Here is a 23664-nt window from a genome sequence, read left to right as displayed (position 1 = left end):
ACTGCCCCCCCCCGCCACAAAGCACAGTGCACAAGTGCATGACCCATTGGCATGGCTGCATCAGCCCTGGAAAGCTGGATAGGATAGGATTCAGTTGTGTGAGAGTCATCCAATTGGCCACTGGTTTTTTGTTTGTTACTGATTTGTTGGGTGTGCCGATATGTATTAAACTAAAATAAATAGTTAAAGGGGGGGGGGTTACACTAACCTAGTTATGCAACTGCATTTAGATTATGAGTATGATATTGTAATTTATTCTGCATGGTCTGGTACAGAATGAGGTCCATCTTGGGGGTGACGCAATGAATTTCTTGCACCTGGTGATGCAAACTCTAGTGACGCTTCTGACCCTGATACCTATTAAGCCCTAAAAAAAATATCAGATATGCTGTAGCCCAGGGGTGGAGCATATGCCTTGCAAACAGAAGATCCCAGGCAGTGGCACAGTGTGGCTGGGGTAGCCCACCCCTCCCTCAGCAATCTGAAGGTTTGCAGGGCTCTTTGCTGGGGGATGCGCAGCGCTTGCCACCTTTCGCATTGAGGGGCCCTCCTGCCCATCTACATCTCTGTTTGGCTCCAAATTGGAGCCATTCCAGAGGCAGGGGGTGACGTGATGATCGGGGGGGTTGACATGATGGCATCATCATGTCACCCCACCCTGGTCGCCAGCTGCCTGTAAAGTCACTGATCCCAGGTTCAATTGCCAGGAGTATCTCTCAATAAAGCTGGGAAAAAACACCTGCTTGACAAACCTGGAGAGCAGCTACTGTACGTAATATGGACCTGGGGTCTGATTGAGTAAAAAAAATAGCTTCCTGTGCTGTTGATGGATTCTCATTTAGCAATTTCACAGTAGAAGTCCCTTTGAAGGATGCAAAGACTCCATTAATTGAAAGGTTTTTTGCTTTCACTATAACTTGCTTCCAATCTTTGCTGCGCTTATTGAACACTTGCAGTGGGAAAGTTTTGTCCTCGGTTTAGTCCTAAATGAATAGCATCAAACTTGTCAATAAGTTCTAGTTTTGCCATGTTACGCTGGAGCTTCCCTTTGACATTCATTGGTGGAGAATGGAGACTTTGAACTTAGCAGCAAAGTGTCCTGGGAGATAAAAATGACCTTCCACCAACTGCAATTTGCATTCTTCCATTTCTGGATGTTTTGAATGTTGTTGTTTTTTAAATGGGAAAGTAATGATTTATTAAAAGGGATTATAGAAGAATATCCCTGATCTGCATGAACTGTGAAAGCCACAATAAGCATGCAGAAACAATTCATTGCACTAATTTGCTAAAACACTTATCTTGCAACCAAAAATATTGGATGAAAGGTGCACAGAGCATAAAAGCATCTTCTGTCTTGCAAAAATGGATTAATGAGAAGTTCCTCAATTCTGTCCATCTGCTTGTTACACAAGTTTGCGTGTCAGAGAAAGAGAAGGCCCGGGTGAGATGGGGAGAGAGACCCAGTCTGGTCTTTCAAACATCACTTTCAGGGGAGGACCGACATTCCACCACGCATTGTCTTCTGTTGTCATGGCACCGGTAATATTATTAGCCTTCTGCTGACGTCAATCCTTCTGTGTCTCCATAATATTGGGGAGGGGGGATCTCCCTCAGAACAGCAGGAGACTCGTACAGAGCTCTGGGGTGGAGATATTCACACTGGGGCTTTTCCAGCACATTAAATTTCTTCAGGAATGTTGCTCCAAGGAAGAGAATTCACACTCTGTGTGTGTAAGGGCTTAGGGGTAGTGAGGAGGTGATGGAAAGAGGGTTGGAGAGGATAAGATATGGAGTCCTCTGCTAGAATCAGCAAGAAGCAGCATGGGCTTTGAATGAGGTCCATTCTTTAGTGTTCTCATTTACTCTACCTGTTTTCTTCCTCTTCCTCTGTTGTTCCCCTGGATTCTAGACTGGGGCAGGTCCTTGCCATCTTGTACTGAATAAATTGCATACTCATCCCCTGTACCTACTGGCTCCAGCCCCTCCCCCTACTCTGTTGTCTTTCCTATGTTGAATTTTAAATTGTAACCCACTTAGGAAAGGGACTTCTCCTTTCTGCTTGCGTTCAGTGCTGCGTGCATGGATGGCACTATGTAAATGAATAATAATGTTGGCAAGGAATCCTCTTGGAGTAAACATCCATTGCTCCCACGGAGGTTCTCAGACTTTTTGTCCTCAACAAACCAGTTCTGCATCCCAGGCAAAGAAGGCTCTAGCAGGTTCTGGGGCACATTTTACAGTGTATGGTCATGTCTCTCATAGCATCAGCCGGGTATGTTGGGCCTCTACATGCACCCCACTTGAACTGGGGCACGCTGGACTCCACCTCATGCACTCCTCAGTCATTGTTCTCCCCCCAGAAGAGTGGGCTTATGGTGGGCCAGCTATCCCTCAAAGCATCTTGCTGACTATTATTTCAATAAATTAATGTTCAATTAATGTAATGAATCTACTCCTTGTCATAAGCTATTTTAAATTACTGTTGCTGTTTATAATGTGCTGTGTTTTATGACTAATATATTTTGTGGTGGGAGTTGATTGTTTTAATGCTTTTTATGTTTGTATCTTTTGCCTTTTGTTGATTATCACAGACCAGCTCAGTGTAAATTATAGTACTAAATAAATATTCGTCTTCTTGTTGTGGGAACTTCTGAGGAAGCTCCTGAGGGATTTGGATGCTCCTAAGGGATAGGTTTTTGGCCACTTTGCCTCAACACAAGTGTGTTCTTTACCTCCTCCAGACAAGCAACATGAGGTGGAGATCCCAGCCCCTGTTTCCAAGGAGAAAGACAAGGAGAAAAAAAAGCGCCCTATGTCACAGATCAGTGGTGTGAAAAAGCTGATGCACAGCTCCAGCTTCAGCTGCGCTGCCATTCCTCGCTTCGGAGTGAAGACAGACCAGGAGGGGCTTCTGGCCAAGGTGAGAGGGACGTTGATCAGAGGAGTAGATCCTGTTTGCAGGAAACTGGTGGTATCCAGCTATGTGCATGCACGTCTGTATCCATATGTGTGTTCTACCATTCTCACCAAGTGTGGAATATGGTTTTGAGCACACAGCATGCTGACAATCTCAGCTTTCATTGTTGTATTTTTACATCAAGTTACTAGCCCCTGGTTGGCAACCTTCAGTCTTGAAAGACTATGGTATAAGTATTCCCAGGCGGTCTCCCATCCAAGTACTAACCAGGCCTGACCCTGCTTAGCTTCCGAGTTCAGATGAAATCAGGCATCTACAAGGTAACAGTTGCTGCTCACTAAGATCACAACAACAAGCTGTACTAAGGTATTTGGCTGAAGGCCTCTTCAGGGAAGCCCCACTTTGCAGAAGTTACATAGGACGCAATCCTAACCCACTTTCCAGCACTGACATTAGGGCAATGCAGCCCCAAGGAAAGGGAACAAGCATTCCCTTACTTTGAGGAGGCCTCCATGAGTGCCACCCAACTGCAGGATGCAGTACATGTCCCATTGGCACAGCTATGTCAGTGCTGGAAAGTTGGTTAGGATTGGGGCCATAGATAGGTACAAGAAACAGGGCCTTTCTGTTACAGTGCTTCAACTGTAGCAACACCCTCTCTACAAATATGTTTGTCTGTCAGCCACTTTTATTATCTTTTTAGGCATCAGGTAAAAGCTGTTTTGCTTGTTCAGACTTTCAATAAAATGAATGCAGAGATTGTTCTGCTGATCCCCAAGTTGTCTGAATTGCTATGTGTTGTATTTTTGTGTGGTTTTAATTGGTTGTAAAATACTTTAGAGATTGTTGGGTCAAAAGGCAGAGAATAGGCATGAGAAAGAAAGAAAGAAAGAAAGAAAGAAAGAAAGAAAGAAAGAAAGAAAGAAAGAAAGAAAGAAAGAAAGAAAGAAAGAAAGAAAGAAAGAAAGAAAGAAAGAAAGAAAGAAAGAAAGAAAGAAAGAAAGAAAGAAAGAAAGAAAGAAAGAAAGAAAGAAAGAAAGAAATGGAAAAAGGAATAAATGTTGTGTTTTTTTTATAAAAAAAAAGCACAATGGAGGGAAAGAGAAGAGCAGCTACTGAAGATTGTCATCTCCCACCCCTGCTCTCATACCGCTTTGGTGACTTTTTTCTTTTTTGAAGTTGTTTTAGTTCCCTTCCATCAACTTTCCTATGGGAATGGGATCCATCATGTTTCCATGCTCTCTGCTGGTCAGAATTATACCCCTGGCTTTTCTCCCCCCCCCCCCCCACTGTAGGAATTAGAAGATGTGAACAAGTGGGGTCTGAATGTCTTCAAGATCACCGAGTACTCTGGCCACCGTCCACTGACAGTCATTATGTACAGCATCTTTCAGGTAAACTGCCTCTTCTTTGAAGAAATGATCATCTCCAGAAAGACTGCATGAAATAATGCTGGTTCCTGAGATTATCCCTGCTGTGTAGAGGATGTCAGCTGAATTCTGGGGGGAAAGAGAGACCATGTTTGTGAGGGCAAGTGGCCAGAAGGTATGGTTGTCAAGAGGGGGAAGGAATGCCTATAGGCACTTTCAGGGCCTTTTGGGGGGGGAGGCCAGGTTTCCACACTGGGGTTGGGCAGAGCCAGCTGACCAATGAAGCAAGTGGCAGTTATTAATGAGAATATTTATACACCACTTTTCAACAAAAATAAAGTTCACAAAGCAGTTTACGTAGCAAAATAAAATAAATGATTACCTATTCCAAAAAGGGCTCATAATCTAGAAAGATGCAGATTCAACACCAGCAAACAGCCAGTGGAGAAGATGCCATGCTGGGGTGAAGATAATTGATCTCTTCCTGCTAAAGATAAGGAGCACACCATTTTAAAAAGTGCCTCTTGCCTAATTAGCATTTCCATTGGTTGTAGCAGGCAGCAGATAGGCAAGGTGGTACAGCACCCATGTCCACCACCACCACCACCACCCCCTCCCCGCCATCACAACCATTCCCCTGCCTGTCCAGCTGGCCCACTGTCCTGTGTGTGCCTGAGCAAATGTTGGGCTGTATGCAGCAGCTTGTTTCCTCCTTCTCCACCGCTGCAGTTTGCCGGTCGGCAGCTATCACACTGTTCTGCCCTTCTCCTCTCCTTGCAATTGGCCTTCCACTTCCAGAGGATGAGGTGGAGCAGCAAAAGTGGCAGAAGAAGGAAGAGAAGGCCACAGCACATTCACCTGCATGCTGTAGAGGACCAGAGCAGCTTGCTGCTTTCCAGTGTAGTCACCTCAACCTGGATCAGCTGATTGGTGGCAGCAGGAGAAGGGTGTTTTTCAGTTCTGTGCTTCAGGAAGTAAGCAAGGTCAAGTTGGTGAAAGTGATGTTTGTTCTTAAAGGCGGGGTTGTGCGAGATTGTTTTTATGTTTTCTTGATTGGGTATATGTGCTTTCCCCTGAAGTTTTAACTGCTCAGCCTTCCTTGGCTCACCTTCCTTCCATGTGACAGGGCAGAGCTGCCTCCTGAAACGAACAGTGGAGGCCCCAAATGGGCATGAAATGGCACAGAATGGAATTGATGAGAAACAAATGAGACTGCAAACCATTTTTTGTTGTTGTTTTTTACGTGCACAACTCCTCTTATCTAGGGGAACTGGCTATCACGGCCAGGAATGAATACGTTGGTCTATGGCAAGCAAGGCTGAAGTTCTAAAAGTAGCTGCTGAAAACCAAGAGGTAGCATCATCCAAGTCTGGTCTTAGCTTGACAGTATCTGTTTGTATGACCTGGTGATGCCAGATTGGTTCTTGAATGACAGCTGACTGACAGCCCAATCCTATCCACACTTTCCTGGGAGTAAGTCCCACCGACTCTAATGGGACTTACTTCTGAGTAGGCATGCATAGAATTGGGCTGTGTGGGCCCAGTCCTGCCCAATTTTCCAGTATGGGTGCAGTTGTGCCAATGGGATGTGCGCTGCATCCTTTGTTGGGGAAGCAGTCACAAAGGCCTCCTTGAGGTAAGGGAACACTTGTTCCCTTATCTCAGGGCTGCATTGCGGCTGCACCAGTGCTGGAAAGTTGGATAGGATTGGACCCTGAATTGTTAGTCAGTGAGGTTGGGGGCTGGTACTGCAGCTGAGGAAGCATCCTTGAAGAAATACTGAACTGCGTTAGAGGGCAGGCAAACTACTCCCTTCTCTAATGAAATGTCACAGCAGTGCAAAAATTAAGTCCGCCAGAGCCTTGTCTGGAGACTTCCAATGCCTGTAGCAAGGAAATGTATAAATGTATTTTTCAACAAAACTCTCATGGCTTCCACTCTCTTTCCTCTGCAGGAAAGGGACCTCCTCAAATCTTTTCAGATCCCTGCAGACACCTTCATCACATTCATGATGACTCTGGAAGACCACTACCATGCTGATGTTGCTTATCACAACAACATTCATGCAGCTGATGTGACTCAGTCCACACATGTGCTACTCTCCATGCCAGCGCTGGAGGTGAATCTTGGGGAAGACTCTCTGGAGGAGCCCAGGAGGGCAGGGGAGAGGGAGAGTTGGGATATGCTCCTTTTGACATCATTAGTGATGCTAGTTTTCCAGGGGGAGGGCAGCTGATTACTGTTATTTTTATTCATTGGTTTTATGCGCGTCCTTTGACTTCAGGGGTTTTTTAAAAGTAGAAAGAAGAGAGAGAGAGATAAGGCTTATAAGGGCCCGATCCTGTGCTTAGCTTGCCAACTTTCCGCCAGCGCACACTGTTGCAAACGTGCTGTAAACATTTGTGGGGGTTAGTGCTGGCTGAGTACTGGAGCTGTCCCAGCACAAGCCCCCACTGGGACAATGCCAGTGGGAGGCTGGCAATCCATGGTCAGGCGCTCCGTGCGACGGAGTGATGATGGGTGGGGAGGAGGTGGGAAGGATGTGTTCTGGGGCAGGCGGAGGGCATGGGAAGGCATGGCGGGGGAGGGAGCAGAGCGAGAGGGAGGCAGGACTGGCGCTACTGAGCTTTGCCATGTGGCCCCACACAGGACTCCTTGATTCTGCACTGGCTAAAGAGCTGCCTCAGAATCAAGTAGCCCCATTGTGGGGCTGCCTTCCTTACGTTCATCCCCTTACCCTGAGGAGCAGCCAGCAGCTGCGCAGTGTGCACAGGATAACATAGCTGTCATTTTTGGCACCACGGCAGCCCCTCGTGCTGGGCAGCTCAGGATTGGGCTATAAATGGGTAGGGTTTCTCAGGGAAACTGAGCACCAGGCATGAGAGGCTGAAGCTTCATTTTTCCAATGAGTTGTAAGAGAAGTGGCCAGGCTGTTGCCTGAAATATCTTCGGATTCAAAAGTGATACAACCTGCACTCCAGCCTTACATTTACTCTAATTCCCTTGGCTTCCTCTTCAAATGCTTGCTTCTTCTCTTCTGTTCCATCTCCTCCAGGCTGTCTTCACAGACCTGGAGATCTTGGCTGCCATCTTTGCAGCTGCCATCCATGATGTCGACCACCCAGGAGTCTCCAACCAGTTCCTAATCAACACCAGTGAGTGAAACCTCTTCACTAATTAGCATGATTCAACAAGGGTGCCCTCAGGGATGGCCACCTCCAGGCCTTTCATCTGGTTTCACCTGTCATCTTCTCCAAGGTGGTGAGATTTGACCTCTTGCAATGTCCACAGGTGGAAGGCAAACGGAATGAAAGTTTTGTTTGTAATAAGATAGCTGCAAAAAGAGAATTTGACAGGCTAGGGCAGGGGTGAACTGAGTTGTGTGTGTTCTACTTTCATTTTATCAGAATCACCTTATTGCTTAGAATCTCTTAAGAGTTAATTAGAATAATCCTACTGGTATTTATATACCGCCTTTCTGGTCATCGGATTACTCCTCTGACTTTATTCAAGGCGGTTCACATAGGCAGGCTATCTCTAAACCCGCAAGGGGATTTTTACAATAACAGAAATGTTCTATCTTTCAAGAACCGCACATTTCAGATGGATCTTTCACGGTCTGGTATAAATTCCAGCCCCCAGTTGCCTCCCACGCTGGCTGACAAGCAGTTCCTTCATCTCTCACTTGAAGGGCAGCCAAGATGCTTCTTCGCTCACACCAAAGAGCAGGTGGAATAACTCAGCTCAGCTTGTCAGCTGCTTCACCATTCACAGAGCTGCCGATGGCCTCGAACTGGCGACCTTCAGATGTTATCTTCAGGCTAATGGAGGCTCTATCCTCTAGACCAGGGGTGCCCAAACCCTGGCCCTGGGGCCACTTGCAGCTCCTGAGGACTCCCAATGTGGCCCTCAGGGAGCCCCCAGTCTCCAATGAGCCTGTGGCCCTCCAGAGACTTGCTGGAGCCCACACTGGCCCAATTCAACTGTTTGACCTCTCGTGTAAGCTGTGGGATGAGGGCTCCCTCCACTGCTTGCTGTTTCACATCTGTGATGCAGCAGCAGCAGCAAAGGAAAGGCCAACCTTGCTTTGTGCGAGGCCTTTATAAGCCTTGAACTATTGCAAGACCTTCATTCATTCATTCATATAAGTTCATCTTTAATATATTCATTTATGTAAACTTAGGTAAATTTATTCACATTTTAAATGTAAATTAATTCTTTTTTTCCCTGGCCCCCAAAACAGTGTCAGAGAGATGATGTGGCCCTCCTGCCAAAAACTTTGAACACCCCTGCTCTAGACAATTAATGTGTGCTACATAAACTTGGGCAGAAGGCACATTGCAGTCAACTGGTGGGACACTGGCCAAACCAGTGTTTGCTATTCCTGGGATTCTTGCAAAGGATACCGGTCTAGATAGACCTTTGATCTGATCCAGGAAGCACCTTTTTAGATGAGTCAGTGCCAATTAACTTCGAGAGCTAGATAGAATTCCTCTGTACCAAAGTAGTCTACCTCTGAGCACTGGGTGCAGGTTGAACAGCAAGGGATGTCCATTTCCTTCATATCCTTATTGGCTGTTTCCCGGGCACATCTGAATGGGCTTGGGAAGAGAAAATTGGATTGAGATAGATTTAAGATTTTGACCTGATTCACAGTCTTAAGCAAAAATGAAAACTCATTAACACTTAATGTTATTAAATACAGCGGTTCCCAAACTTACCATGGTCACAGCACCCTTCTTTCATGGCAGCCTCTTCTTCCCAGCTGTTCCAGATGCTGCCATCTTGGATCGCATGAGAACTCACACAATTCTTGAGAGATTTCACATGATACATGATGGCAGCACCTGAAAGAGCTGGAAGAAGAGGCCACTGGTGACATCTTGCGGTGCTCCTGTGAGGCACCATGGCGCACCGTTAGTGAACCACTGAACTATACCTTGGTTGTTCAGAGATCCTGAGACTGCAGGCTTGCTGTGTAAATTTAAAACACATTGAGGAGAGAGGGGGAAGTCAGACTATGGGAGACAGAAGCTAGAACACTCCTGACCTGGGCTATGCTTTCTTGCTTCAAAGCATAAGAATAGTTATTGCTAGATCAGACAAGTCTACTTAGTACAGCACTGTTTGCAAGTATCCCAATGACCAGCAACCACACAGCTGTCCAGTCTACTGGAAATTAGTGACTGGTCCTGAGTGGACCTGCTCCATCTTCTGTCCACTCACGTTTCTGCTCAACTTTTGTTTGAGGGCCAAAAATCTTGAGTAAACTTTACAGTCTGATAACTAGAAGTATGAACTGAAATAATCTATTTGTTAGAAACTGATTTGTGTAGCTGTGAAGCCTGCATACAAGCTTTTTGGCTGAATATTTCAAATCAATATGTGAATTTCAAACTCCTATCCTGTATGCTTTATGCCCCCTCAGTTCTGCTTCTCTGCCCCAGTCCTCACTAATATTGCAGGATATCTTTTAATGCAGTGAACTGGGAATGATGCTGATCAGTCTGACTTGCCATGCTCCTTCTCTCTCCCCTTCCTCCTTTTACCTCCAGATTCAGAACTGGCACTGATGTACAATGATGCATCTGTGCTAGAGAACCACCATTTGGCAGTTGGCTTCAAACTCTTGCAGGAGGAGAATTGTGATATCTTCCAGAACCTCTCCAAGAAGCAACGGCAGTCACTCCGCAAGATGGCGATAGACATGGTAAGCAGCTTGGTTGAGGAGACAGGGAGGACTGTCACCGAGGGGGTGGTTCACTGGGAGGTTCAGGAGCTGAGATGTGAGGCTTCTTTGTTTGGGGGGGGGAAACTACTAAGAGGGAACATAATGGTTTTTTCTCCCTCTCTGTTATACATGATCTGAAGAAGGAGACTAGAGAGACATTTTTCTCCTTTCTCCAAAATATTAGAAGGTTGGATCACTCAGTGACAATGTCTGGCAAGAGATTCAAGACAGAGAAGACCTATCAATCTCTGAATATATTCTGTATCAGTGTATCTAGTTCTCTAGTACCAGACACTGACTAGACTTCTGGTTCTCTAGTACCAGATATTTCCTCCAACTGCTTCCTTTCTGTCTTCTCCGCTGGTTATTATTAATACACCATGTCAAACTAGTCAAAAATCATTTCTGTTCTTTTCAAACAGGTCCTGGCAACAGATATGTCCAAACACATGAATCTCTTGGCTGACCTGAAGACAATGGTGGAGACCAAGAAGGTGACCAGTCTGGGGGTCCTTCTTTTGGACAACTACTCAGACCGCATTCAGGTGAGGTTACAGGAGGCGAGGATACGATGAGAATGGGCTCTTGAAGCAGAGCTGAAATTTAGTCTTGGAGAGGGAAAAATTCAAAATATCATAATTCAACAAAGTTTCCACATTTAAAACCTAGACTTGGGCTCCACTTTTTGCCATCAGTTTTAGAACTATAAAATTCAATACTCTTTGCAGTGAGAGCTGTTTGGCATTATGAAATGGAAGAAAGCACTCCCAGATTGGTGATCAGGACACGTATGAGACAAGAAAAGATATTATCTGTGCCTAGAGATTGATCAGGGGCTTGGTGCTGGATCAGCTTCTGGTTATCAATATCACTACAAGACAGAAAGGAAAAAAATTGATCTAATGGAATATGTCCATTATATGGATAGGAAGAAATTTCACTGATTGGATAGATGAATGGAAAGGCCTTGAAGAGAAGTATAAATGATCTTTTAAATGGAGGGAGTGAAATCATGGGTACTAACAGGAATCCACAACTGTCACCCTCAAATGTAGTGATTCAGAAGTGCCCTCATAACTGTCTTCATTCCCTCACAGGTCTTGCAGAACATTGTCCACTGCGCAGATCTCAGCAACCCAACCAAACCACTGGAGCTGTACCGCCAGTGGACAGATCGCATCATGGTGGAATTCTTCCACCAAGGAGACCGGGAGCGAGAGAAGGGCATGGAGATCAGCCCCATGTGTGACAAACACAATGCCTCAATTGAGAAGACTCAGGTGGGTATGCTGAGGAAATCAGGGGCGGATAATGGGAGCCCCCTAAAGGAGGTGATATAATTTTGAAACAAAGGGTCTCCACTTCCTATGCTCAAAGAAATCAAACCATACTTTTTGAAGGAGACTATACGTAACAAGGAATTATTATTTTTGAAAGGCAGCTGAAGCAGTTTGGGGAAGAGGAGATATGTTACTTTGTGATTTCTTTCTTTAAACATGCTCTAGACATTAGATGAGCAGTATGTCAAATGGAGTGCAGGAGGTGTTACGTCAACTTACGGCCCAGACCTATCCCCCTTCAGTACTGGTGGAGTGAATGCTCCGTCAGTGCTAGCCTTTGTAAAAGTGCTGTAAAGCACTTTGCAATGGTGCACTTTGCAAAGGAACACCAGATCCTTCCCGCTGGTGCCAGCATAAGGACCAAGATCTGCTAGAGGGGGTAAGCGCTGTGTGGCACAGGGGTGGGAGAAGGAAGGAGGACAGGGAAGGGGGGGGCTGAGAATGGGGTGGGGAATAGGCAGATCAGGCCCCGGACAGGATTAGTGGTGGTGATGTGTACAATATACTATCTCCCTTCCTGGGCCCAATCCTGCAACAAGGATCAACCAGCAATTTTGCTGGCACAGGTCTGAGTTGACCCATAACAGTGGCTGGGACTTTCCCTGGGGCAAGGGGACAAACATCCTCTACCTCAAGGAGACTTTCGGCCTGCTAAACTTCCCCATGGGATGCAGCATAGTCTGTACCACTGCATTGGCTCAGGGAAATTTAGGTAGGATTGGGCTGTTAATTTGATTAGTCCAGTGTTTCTCAAACTGTGGGTTGGGACCCACTAGGTGGGTCGTGAACCAATTTCAGGTGGGTCCCTATTCATTTCAATATTTTATTTTTAATATATTGGACTTGATGCTACCATGGTATATGACTGCATTTGGGGAAATGTTACAGACCTGTGCTTTTAACAAGCTACTATGTATATTCTTTTAACAATGAGAGTAAATCGGACTTACTCCTGGGTAAGTTTAGGTAGGACTGCAGCCTAGGAGTGTTAAAAATTTTCCTGCTTGATGGTGTCACTTCTGGTCATGACATCACTACTGATGGGTCCTGACAGATTCTCATTCTAAAAAGTGGATTCCGGTGCTAAATGTGTGAGAACCGCTGTATTAGTCTTTACCGTATGCAGGACAGATGAAATTTTTTAATGGCATTGCAAAACTCTGAACTGATTTCATTAATTGGCACATAATTGTTGAACTTTTCTAGTTCAGTCATTTTTATTTTATTAATTGGAAATAGTATCTTGAGGGATGTCCTCAGAATCACTGTCTAAAATGATAAAACTGGATCAAGTAATGAATCGATTGATTGATTAATCCAGCCATTTTCAACCACTGTGCCATGGCACACCGGTGTGCCACAAGTGTGCCACAGGAATTTGGGGTAAGATCATTTATTAGTAGGGCCAATGGGGTTGTGAGCCCCCCCACTGGCAGCAGGATGTGCCTTGTCAATTGGCAAAAAACTGATGGTGTGCCTTGACAATTTTAATGCCTTGCCAGTGTGCCATGAGATGGAAAAGGTTGAAAGTCACTGGATTAATCATTTACAAATAAGCAAATTATTCACACTTGAACAATTCGGCCTGATCACTGAAAAAGGATTTTCCGCATCATGATAGTAAGTTTGCTGCCTTGAGCGCTCTGTTTATCTGAAAGGGAAAATCAGGATGTAGATCATGTAAATAAATGAATACATAAATAACTGTTTTGCATGTATAAATGTGGGGGCTAGTGGGAAGATGAACACAGAGTGAACACACCATGAAATTCAAAAAATCCCCCAGAAGGCGGAGGAAATATATATTTGGAACTCAAGAATGCTGTGATAGAACTTATCACTACCCAGATACAATTCGAGCACACCATGCTTTGTCTCTCTTTCCCCAGGTGGGATTCATTGACTACATTGCCCATCCACTGTGGGAAACGTGGGCTGATCTAGTACACCCAGATGCCCAAGAAATCTTGGATACCCTAGAAGACAACCGAGAATGGTACCAGAGCATGATCCCTCACAGCCCTTCACCACCCCCTGATGAGCCAGGGTCTGAGAAAGGTGGAGGAGGCCCTGAGAAGTTCCAGTTTGAGCTGACCCTAGAAGAAGAAGAAGGAGAATCAGACACTGAGCAGGAGACTGAGAGTCCCCTGGAGGAAGATAATAGTGAATCCAAAACTTTGGGCACAACTGACGACTCAGAATCCGCAAATGAGCTGTTGTCTTCCCCCATGGACAAACCAGATCGGAATGCCCTGGTCAAGCAGAAGGAGACCTTCAACTGTGATAACCAAAGGACATTCTCACAAAGTAACAGCAGTTCGGTGGTTGCCCCTGCTGAGGAAACCAGAGGGGGAAGCACAGCTGAGACAGAGCCACACTTTGACAGAGAAGGGAACATCACATTTGTGCCCCTTGGGACGTAATGGGCATAGGTACTACTGTTGCTCCATTCTGGCGGGGCTTGGTGGGTAATGTCTAACAGACTACCCTGAATGTTTTGCCGCCAGTGGCCTCTGACTCCACCTCCATCTCATGGGAGTGCCATTGTGAGCTTGTCCTCTTTTGAAGAAATCTGCTGAAGGACGCCAAGGTTAAACTGCAGGCAGTTTCCAAAGGAGCAAAGGACTAGACTGTGCCCTTCACGTCTTCCTTCAGGCACACCCAACTGTGGCTTGGCCCAGTAGAGAGACTGTCCAGCTTCCCAACATCAGCCTCTCACCATCACCATCTTCGAGTCTGGTTTCTACTTGGAAGGAGTTCACTCTTCACTTTGAGATAGCCGATGGGAGAAGAGGGCCCATAACGGTGCCATAGAGCATGCATTGCATGCAGAAGGTCCCAGGTTCAGTCCCCAGCATTTCCAGTTGAATGGATCTCAGGTAGCTGGGCTGAGACCTTGGAGAGTTCCTGCCTATCAGATGAAAGTGTGTAGGTCTTGGTAGACCAAGGAACTGACTCAGCACAAGGCAGCTTCAGATGTTGACTCTGCCCTTCTCCTGGAGCTATGCAAAGAAAAAGTACACCATACACACACACCTCAGCACAACCAAAGCCAGCCTCCCCACAGAAGATAGTCCAGCTTAGGATATAAAATACAACCCCTTTGACTTATCCTATTTTTCTGCCAAATGGTCTCCACAGAAGGCAGGCTACCACAGTGAAGAAGAAACAATCCCTCTAGGCTACTAATCTTGCTAGCTTTTCTTCTCTGTAGAAATATATATATAAAGCTACAAAAATTACCATATTTTTCATTTATTTTTAAGTCCCTGGCTTGAGGCTGAAACAACAGAGAGTATAGAATTAAAGAGCTGGAGTGTGTTTTCAAGGCCATCTAATCCAACCCCTTGCTTGAAACAGGAAAATCCTCTTTAGAGCAACTCCAAAAGGTGCCTGTGGAGGCTCTACTTGAAGGCCTCTAGTGAAGGAGAACCATCCACTTCTTTTGGTAACCTTAATTGAACCAACCTTGATTGGGTTGTCAAACTGAAACTCTCAGCTGAAATCTCCCTTCCTGCAGCTTAAGGGCCCAGTCCTATCCAACTTTCCATCACCGGTGCAGCCACAATGCACCCCTGGGGTAAGGGAACAAATGTTCCCATACCTTGAGGAGGCCTCTGTGACTGCCTCCCCACCACAGGATGCAGTGCATGCCCCACTGGCACAGCTGCACTGGCACTGGAAAACAGGATAGGATTGGGCCCTAAGTCATTACCTCTAGCCCTACTTTCTGGAGGAGCAGAGAACAAATCTTGATCCTTTTCCATGTGACAGTCTTTGAAGAGTGTTATTATGTGCCCCTCTTCTCTTTTCCAGGCTAAACATACCAAATTCCCTCAATCTTTCCTGAAAGGACTTGTATTCCAGCCCCTCACCAACTTTGTTGCCCATCTTGAAATCTGCTCTGGTTTGGCTGCATCATTCTTAAAGTGTGGTATCCAGAACTGGACATAGTAATCTAGATAGGATCTGACCAGTGCAGAGCAAAGTAGGACCATTACTTCTTGCAGTTTGGAACCTATGGTTCTGTTATTACAACCTAAAATTTCATTAGCTTTCTTTGCAGCCACACAACACTGCTAATTCCTATTCAACTTATGATCCAGTGCAGCACCAAGGTCCCTTTCCCAACCCAAGTATTGCCTATTTTTACCTGTGCCTTTGCTATTTGTTTTTGCCTGTGCAGAACCTGGCATTTGTTTCTGTTGAACTCAGTGTTGTTAGTTTCAGCCCAATGTTCCATTCTCTTAAGATCCTCCTGAATGTTTCTACTGTCTTCTGTGGTGTTAGCTATTCCTCCCAGTTTAGTGTCATCTGCAAATTTAATAAGGAATCCTTTTACCACTTCATGTAAAGATGATCTTGCTTTTACCACTTCATTGTTAAAAATGTTGAAAAGAACAGGGCCCAAGCCAGAGCCCTGGTGTTTTTGTTTGTTTAATTTTAAAACTGAAATTTAGGGCATTTATTAATTCATTTTAAACTGCATCCATAAAGCTCAGAATAAGTGACAATAAGTTCCCATACTCCGATATATAAGAGACCTCTTATTCCCTTGGCAAGGGGGAGAAGCATTTGGGGGGGGGCATATGTAGTCACATGCCTGAGAATGTCATTTTCACCTCCTGAGGCACAGCTTCATTTTTATAGAACACAAAGTGACTTTCCTTCTCTGCAGTCATAAATTTATCAAGGGGAGACACCGCCAGATCATGGGCAGTTAGCATCTCTGAATAGTGAACAACAGCACCCTTTATGTACAGAGATCACTGCACTGGAATTAAGATCTTTATGCCTGGCCTTGTGCTCAGCTGTTTTGCCCTGAGCAGTGGAAAACAGCTTGACTGCCAAGCTTGACTGCCAAGACTGGCTCATATACCGCTGGGCACTTCCCTCAGCCCACTCCTTAGAGAAAGGACTTCAGCAAGAAACACCTGGGCAGTCCTGTTTGCATGCCTCAAAATATCAGTGGCAATATCCCACAACTCCTGAATAGTGCAGTCCCAACATATTTCACACTATCCAATCATGTCAAAGGTATGTGCTGTGCCAGCATCTTTGCCTTACTTTGCCAGAACTACATCTTACAACTACAACTTACATCTTTGCCAGAACTAGGCAAACGTCTCTGTCTCTGGGACATGGGAAAGGATGGTCAAGAACTCTTCAGAAGGAAATCCCTCTTCAGCCAATCTCTGGCATTCCATCAATGTGCAGATGATAGTATCCATCAAGCTGAGCTGGTCTCTCCCCTCCTCCTCCTCCATGCCACTTCGGAAGGACAGGCTTAAGTTCTCGTAGGCCTTCCATGGCTTTTTAGCAGGCAGGGTCAAAGGGGGCAGCTTATAGCATTTTCTTTGAGATGTCCGTCCATAGTCCAGCAGCTTCATCTGATCCTGAGTACCCAAGGTCTTGAGCTCTCAGCCTCTCCCCATCAGAGGCTGCTTTGATTCAGGTGTGGCACATCTCCAAGAGCCCACAGCTGCCTTTGGGGTGCAGTGTCCAGAGACTGTGAGCTTGCTTGGAGTTTGATTTAGGAGTCTTGGGCAATTGCTGAAGCTTCTTACTGCCCCAGTTCTTCTCTGCCGCACTTCTGTGTGGGTCAATGGCACCACTTTGCTGAACAGAGCCTCTCAGAACTGGGCATCAATTTGCTGGACAGCCCCACTGCTGGGAATTGCTTCGTGGCAAGTGATTAACTGGGATGCCCTCTCTACTGTGGAACTTGGCAAGTATTCACCTGCTGCTTGAATTGTCCTCTCTGAAGAACATCAGAGGCTTTGTATGGGCTTAATTGGGTTCTCTGTTTTCTCCCTTGGCCAAGCACACTGGCAACCTGTTGACTCACTGGAGGCTGCTTTGTTCGCCTGGGATTTGGGCCATGGCTTTTCACTACTGGCCTAGATACAGGAACTGACTGCCCAAGCTGTGAGAAAGGCTGTACCACTGAGGAACCACAGACTCTGAGGACTTGCCATATGGAAGTGAGCCAGAGGACCTCTAGGTCAAACTTGGACCTGCACTTGGCTTTTCACAGGCATGCTGAGTCCTGAAGCAGAGCCTAGGATCTGGCTGTGTGGAGGCCACTGGGTTTCAGCTTCAAGGCTGAACCCAGATGTCGTCCTCTGTTTAAACTTGGGAACAGCCTTCTCCCCCAGCCAGATTTTCTTGATTGTAATCTGCCTTTTTTTGCAAGCTCTGCAAAGGATGGTTCCTGTCTGAAAGGCCATTCTGACTCTCTTGTTCGGCACAGAAGATGTTTTGCAGAGGGCACCATGCTGCTCAGCTTCTCAGAATGGCTTCTAGTAGAAGCCCTTGTGGGAAGTACCAGTTCCTTTCCTGGTCACTGTGAGGCTATGGCTTCTGATATATAGGGATGTGGAAGGGTCTCCCTAGTGATCACTTTGCCTTCCTTGCTTGTGCATCTTTGGCTGAGCTGGGGATCACATGTTTTTGGTATCTGACAGCAAGCTCTGGTTTGGAGGGAGCAAGATTCTGCTGATTGGTTTTGTTCTTTGTATAGGGTTTGCTGTTTCAGCTTTCTTTTGGTTGCCAAATATTCCTAGTTTCCTCTGCTGCTCCTTTTGGGTGAAGGCAGTACCTCCTGCAGTGGGCAAGAGGGTACATTTTTGGCCTTTTCCATTAAGAGGAAAACTTCTGATTTTGTGATAGTTTCTTGAGAACAAAATGATGGTAGAAGGGAAATTCATATTTTTGTAATAATTAGTTACCCCTTGTTAAGCTCCAGTATAAATTGATTGTAGTAACAGGCGCGATATTGCACCAACAAATTTACATTCAGTTGGAAACTTGTCATCCTTTTCAAGCAATATAATATTTTTGTGGTGGGAGGAGTTTCCCCAATGAAACTTTCTAAAATCAGAACCTTGTCTTTAAATTTTTATTTAACTTATTTATTTTATTTTTAGTGGTTAAGAAACCATTGCCCCTTTTCAGTGATCTCTTTTGGGTTCCCACTAGTTTCCCCCATTGCCCTCCATTTAAGGGAATGGAGGGGGGGATGCTGTTCACAGAAACAGTATGTGCATTAGGTTGCACACAGAGCTCCCTGATCAGCACCTGGAAGTGTTTTTAGTTTCATTTTGTAAGAGATGTTTTCCTTCCCAAATGATCCATGTTTTTAAAAAATGTTATCTTAATTCTAAACACAGAATTGGGAAAAGGTGTGGTTTTTTTGTGTATTTTTTTAGCAAGTTGCTCTCAGATCTGGGCTTGTTTGTGAGAGTCTGACCCAAGCTATGCTATTTTTAAGGTTCTATGCAAACCCTCCTTTACCTTTCCTGCAGCCAAACACCTTCTTCTGCTTCAATGGCACAAACCTTTCTACTCCAGGATTTCCCACAAAGGTGTGTCATTGCAAATGGAGATCTGCTGCTGAAAATGGCACCTGTGATTCCAGTCCACAGTCTTGCTCAATCTACCTTATTCTGTATCCTTGTGCTTTTAAGATCTATGTACCTTAGAAGAGATCCCCAACCAGGGAGGATCCTGCTCACTATTTATTATATATTTATTTAATTTGTATCCTGCTTTTCTCCCCAAAGGGCACCACAAGCTGCTGACAAAACACAAAACCACTTTTAAAAAATAGTTTAATCCCCGATGCCCAGTAAAAAAACCCAAAAGTTCAGAAGGCTGATCTGAAAAGAAACTCATTTAGGCCCTGCCGGAAAGCCTCTAAGGAGGAATCAGTTTGTAAACTGAGAGGAAGTTCCATAAGGTTGGTGCCACTACTGAAAAGGCTCTATTTCTTGCCACCACCCCTCCCACCTCCATAGATGATGGCACCTGCAAAAGGGTCTTGTCCAATGACCATAGGGGATAAGCCAGATTATACTGAAGAAGGCAGTCTCTCAAATACCCTGGCCCCAAGCTATATAGGGCTTTAAAGGCCAAAACTAACACCTTGAATTGGGCCCAGAAATGAATTGGCATCCAGTGCAGCTGCTGGAGGAGCAGCCTGACAGAGTCAAACTGCCTACCTTCATCAATCACAGGGGCCATCACATTCTGAACTACAGTAATTGCAATTTCCAAATTTTCTTCAAGAACAGCCTCACAAAGTATGTATTACAATAGTCTAGGCCTGATGTCACCATGGCATGGATCACCATGGGCAGGTTCACACAATCCAGATATAGTGGTAACTGGTGCACCTGCTGAAGCTGAGCAAATGCCCCCCCCCCCATCCACAGCTGCCACATGGGAATCCAGGAGCAGCTGCAAATCCAGGAAACCCCCAAACTGCAGGCCTGCTCCTTCAGGAAGAGTGCAACCCCATGCAGAGCAGGACTATAGCACCTGCATGGACTTCTGAACCGGTGGAACCTCTATCTTGTCCAGATTTAATCTCAGCCTTTTGGCTCTCATCCAGGCCCCAACTACCTCCAGGCAGCATTCCAGGGCCCCAACAGTCACCCTAGTATTTGTGGAAAGGAGAGAGGGAAAGAGCTCAGGTGTCGTCAGCATACTGTTGGCACCTGACTCCAAATCCCCAGATGACCTCTTCCAGCAGTTTCGTGTAGATGTTGAATAGCATGCAGGACATGATTGAGACCTGTGGCACCCCACACTTAAAGGGCAAGGGTGTTGAACAGACAGCACTACCATCTGGGATCTATGTGAAAATAGGAGTCAAGCCACTGCCAAACGGTGCCCCCAACCCCCAGCCAATTGGCCCAGAAGGACACGATGATCAATGGTGTTGAAAGCTGCTGAGAGGTCCAGCAGAACCAACAGGGACACACTCCCATGTCCAAACCCCAGTGTAGGTTCACCAAGGTGATCAAGGCTATTTCCATTTCAAAGTCTGACCTGAAACCAAATTGATAGATAATCCGCTCCATCCAAGACCCCCTGGAGTTGAGATACTACCACTCACTTGACCAGAAATGGGAGGTTTGTGACTGGCTGCTAATTATCCAACATGGTGGAGTTCAGCGAGGGCTTTTTCAGAAGAGGGTGAACCACTGCCCACTTCAAAGCTAGCGGCAGCACCCCCTCCATCAAAGATGAATTAACCATCCTCTCTGTCCACTTGGCCAGCCCCTCCTGGGCTGATCTAATAAGCCAAGCTGGGCAAAGATCAAGTAGGCAGATAGATGGCCTCACAGTTCAAAGGACTCTGGCCACACCCTCAGGATGTACAAGCTGAATAAGTCCCACAAAACCCATCTAACACTATTTGGTTCATCTATGAGCACTCTTAATTACAATAGTGGCCAGCTAATTTCATGACCCAGGGCCTAAATATGCACATTGGATGTTGCCCTTGGTGACTCCATTTTTGCAATGTCTTAAAGAGGCAAAGTTGACTGGAGCTGGAGAATTGAGTGCCACTAAAAATAGCAGAAAGAAATGTGAATGGAAGACAGAGACTTGGAAGTTGGATCAGAGAGCCTTGGTAGGTTGTTTTAGTCCTAAAATGTTTTAGAAGGAACTGAGATAGCTATGCTACTATTTGTGGAACACGTGACCAGGATTAGTTTGCACCTCCAGGGAGCATGGCTTGAGAATGACTTCATGCACCTCTGGAATCAAAATGTTCCATCATTATGCCTTGATGTACATCTTGGGAAAGGGAGTTTGAAGGTGCTGTTGGTAAGGCTACCCCTTTAACTTATTGTTGGGGAGGAAAAGGTCTTTCTTTTTAAAGAAAAACTTTTATCGCTCCAAAGTTGATAATAATAAGAGGAAGATTGAAGAAGAGTAATAACATTCACAATTGGTTTGCCCACTCGTGTTTATTGTTAGAAATTGGTATTACTGTGAATTGCATTCAAAAATGTTGCAATATGTGTAATTTTGTGTTTTTTTGTCACATTGCACTTTGAGTTTGCCAAGCTGCCTCTGGGGCCTGGCCCAGCAGGTTAGGCTACCACTTCTTTGTGGAAAAAGCACCACTCTGATTACAGGGAAAAGACTATTGTTTTATCTAGTACTACGTATTTCCCACTGTTGCTTTCTTTATTCTTTGCTCTGTGATTCTATGTACAAATACGACACTTAAAATTTAAGCAAGGTCTACATGAAAAACCTGGGTTTGGGGGAAGGAGATGAAGGGGGAGAGAGGTGGGATCTGAAAGAGTTGCAGCAGCAAGGGGGAATGCGCAAAGGCGGAAGAATGGCGGCAGGAAATAAGGGCAGGAACTTTGTATAGGTCAAAGCCCTGTTATCAGCCCTGCAGAATCTAAGAACTGGTGTGACTCAGCAGTAGTATACAGTATGAGTTTAAAGAAGAGAGCCAAATCTTTCTGCAGCATTTCATTTCTAAAACAAGAGGTCAGGGTTCAGCTTCCTCCCTGGAAATCATACCTGCTGACTCAAAATATGTAGAGCTTGGCTTTTTTTTATTTTATGCACACTCCTTACATAAAGAAAGAAGATGGACTGGACTCACTTTTTGGCATGAAAAACATTCAGGGTGGCTTCTGGATGGTAATTGGTGCTATCGTATTTGTCCAAGTGTGCTGGTTGGAAGGGGGAAAGCTGCGTATTCACTACAGGCTGATTCCTCCCAGCAAGTTCATCACCAACAAGGCTGACTCTGAAATAACGTAAATATTTAATCCCAAAGTGTATGGCTATCCTTCATCTCTGCCTGTTGCTGTCTTTTGTTCATCCCCCAACACCCTTGATTTATATATAAATGGACACCCAAGATGCTTGTGCCTTCATGAGAATTTATGACAACTGCTGATTTATGATCCACTGGCATCACTTCTTCCAGTTTCTGTTCATTCTGTATGACTTGCATGTTAAACTGCAGAGTTTGGGAACCAGGGATTTTCACATCACTCCAAATTGGAGAGTAGGAATCTAAACTCTCATATTTCTAGTCTTCATCATTGTGCAGAAAAGCCTGTGAACAGGACACTAGTCTGCATAGCGAAAGGCAGGGCCTAGGAGAGGGGGTAAAAGGGGAAATTTGTACCCGGGCCCAGGGTCAGAAAGGGGGCCCAGGAGCTTAAAGAGGGGGCCCAGAAAGTTCCTGGAATCTGACATTTTCCTATCTCACCTGAACTCGCTGCCTGTGCATGATGCTGGGGCACAACCACATGCATGCAGTGAGTGTTTACTGCTGCTGCAAGCCATACACATCAGACTCAGGAATGCATCCTGAACCTCCTTAACACAGTGTCAAATCTGGGAGGAAACCAACCTGCTTCAGTAGCTCTTTGACTTGTGGATCCCATAACCATGAAGGAGTATATAGGAGCTCAGGGACCCAGTTGCAGGGCTACAGCTGCTGCAGAAGTTCATTTTAGTCCATTCTAGTGTGAGCCTAAATATGACGATGCTAATTTTCTGCAATGGATTTTATATATTTCAAAGATTTTAGAGAGACTTAGGAGTGTGTTTGGTTTTCTATATTACTTTACTTAGCTGCCAATGCTGCATGGTTGGTAGACCTGGGCTCTGCATCAAGGAGCCTAATAGACCTAGGCTCCAAAGTCTATTGTGGTGGTTAGTACCCTTCCCTGCCCTATTTTGCCCCCTCCCCCTTTGGGAAGGGGCCCAAAAGAAACTTTGTACCCCCCCAATAAAATTCCTCTCATAGGCCTTGGCAAAGGGCATTGCTAGACTTTTGTTTCTGTCTGGTGACACAGTCAATGCTGTACAGAACCTAAAAGGAATACATTTGCTGCTCTGTTTTATGTCAAGCAGCTAAGATATGAATAGAGGAAGAGGAGGTGGAGGTGCTGATACTGGCAATGGGTTGACAACAAAGATTAGGGATGGATCACTTCTGCAGTATATGAAAAAGAGGAATAGTATAAGGAAAAGAGGGATGCATCTGAGTTTATGCAGAGTGTCTTTTCCCCTTTAGTGATGTGATGGATCAATTCCTTGTTCCTGTAACCTTCTGCTGTCACCACACAGCTGCCCACAAAGCAACTGGGATTAGGAGCCATCATGGTTGGCAGGGAACCGTGATCCCACACCTCCCATTACCATATATTTTGTTTTTCACATCAACCCAAATGTTGTTGGTTGTTTAAAAATCCCAATTTGTGGTTGGTTCTCAGGAGGTTCATATTGATGTCAGGTTGCCATCTAGCGGCCACAAAGAGTCCTTAAATTAAGTCTAACTAAAGTTTTACGGTTTCTCCCCTCCTCCCCAAAATCCTGTTGAGATATCCTCAATTAAGGACAAAGATGTTTTCCCGGTGCCAACAGTATTAGTAAATCCTGTATTCTGGACTATTTTTCTCATTTGCACCACATTGATGAAAGATGTCATTGTTGAATTCAGTCTGTCAAAATAGCAAATACATGCTT

The 23664-nt window shown here is 45.3% G+C and overlaps 1 protein-coding gene across 1 annotated transcript in view; it reads left to right on the top strand.

Moving 5' to 3' along the window:
- PDE4C (phosphodiesterase 4C) overlaps positions 1-22044 on the top strand; it is a 41450-nt gene extending 19406 nt beyond the window's left edge. The window contains exons 8-15 of the mRNA XM_066636296.1: positions 2745-2923; positions 4216-4314; positions 6245-6409; positions 7346-7445; positions 9846-10000; positions 10444-10566; positions 11119-11301; positions 13251-22044. Coding sequence (XP_066492393.1) covers positions 2745-2923; positions 4216-4314; positions 6245-6409; positions 7346-7445; positions 9846-10000; positions 10444-10566; positions 11119-11301; positions 13251-13784 — 1538 coding nt within the window. The 3' untranslated portion in view covers positions 13785-22044. The remainder of the gene's footprint in view (positions 1-2744; positions 2924-4215; positions 4315-6244; positions 6410-7345; positions 7446-9845; positions 10001-10443; positions 10567-11118; positions 11302-13250) is intronic.
- Positions 22045-23664: the final 1620 nt, after the last annotated feature.

Source organism: Tiliqua scincoides, chromosome 8, assembly GCF_035046505.1.
Source record: "Tiliqua scincoides isolate rTilSci1 chromosome 8, rTilSci1.hap2, whole genome shotgun sequence".
Taxonomy (NCBI): Eukaryota; Metazoa; Chordata; class Lepidosauria; order Squamata; family Scincidae; genus Tiliqua; species Tiliqua scincoides.
This window is presented reverse-complemented; position numbering and strand designations above follow the sequence as displayed.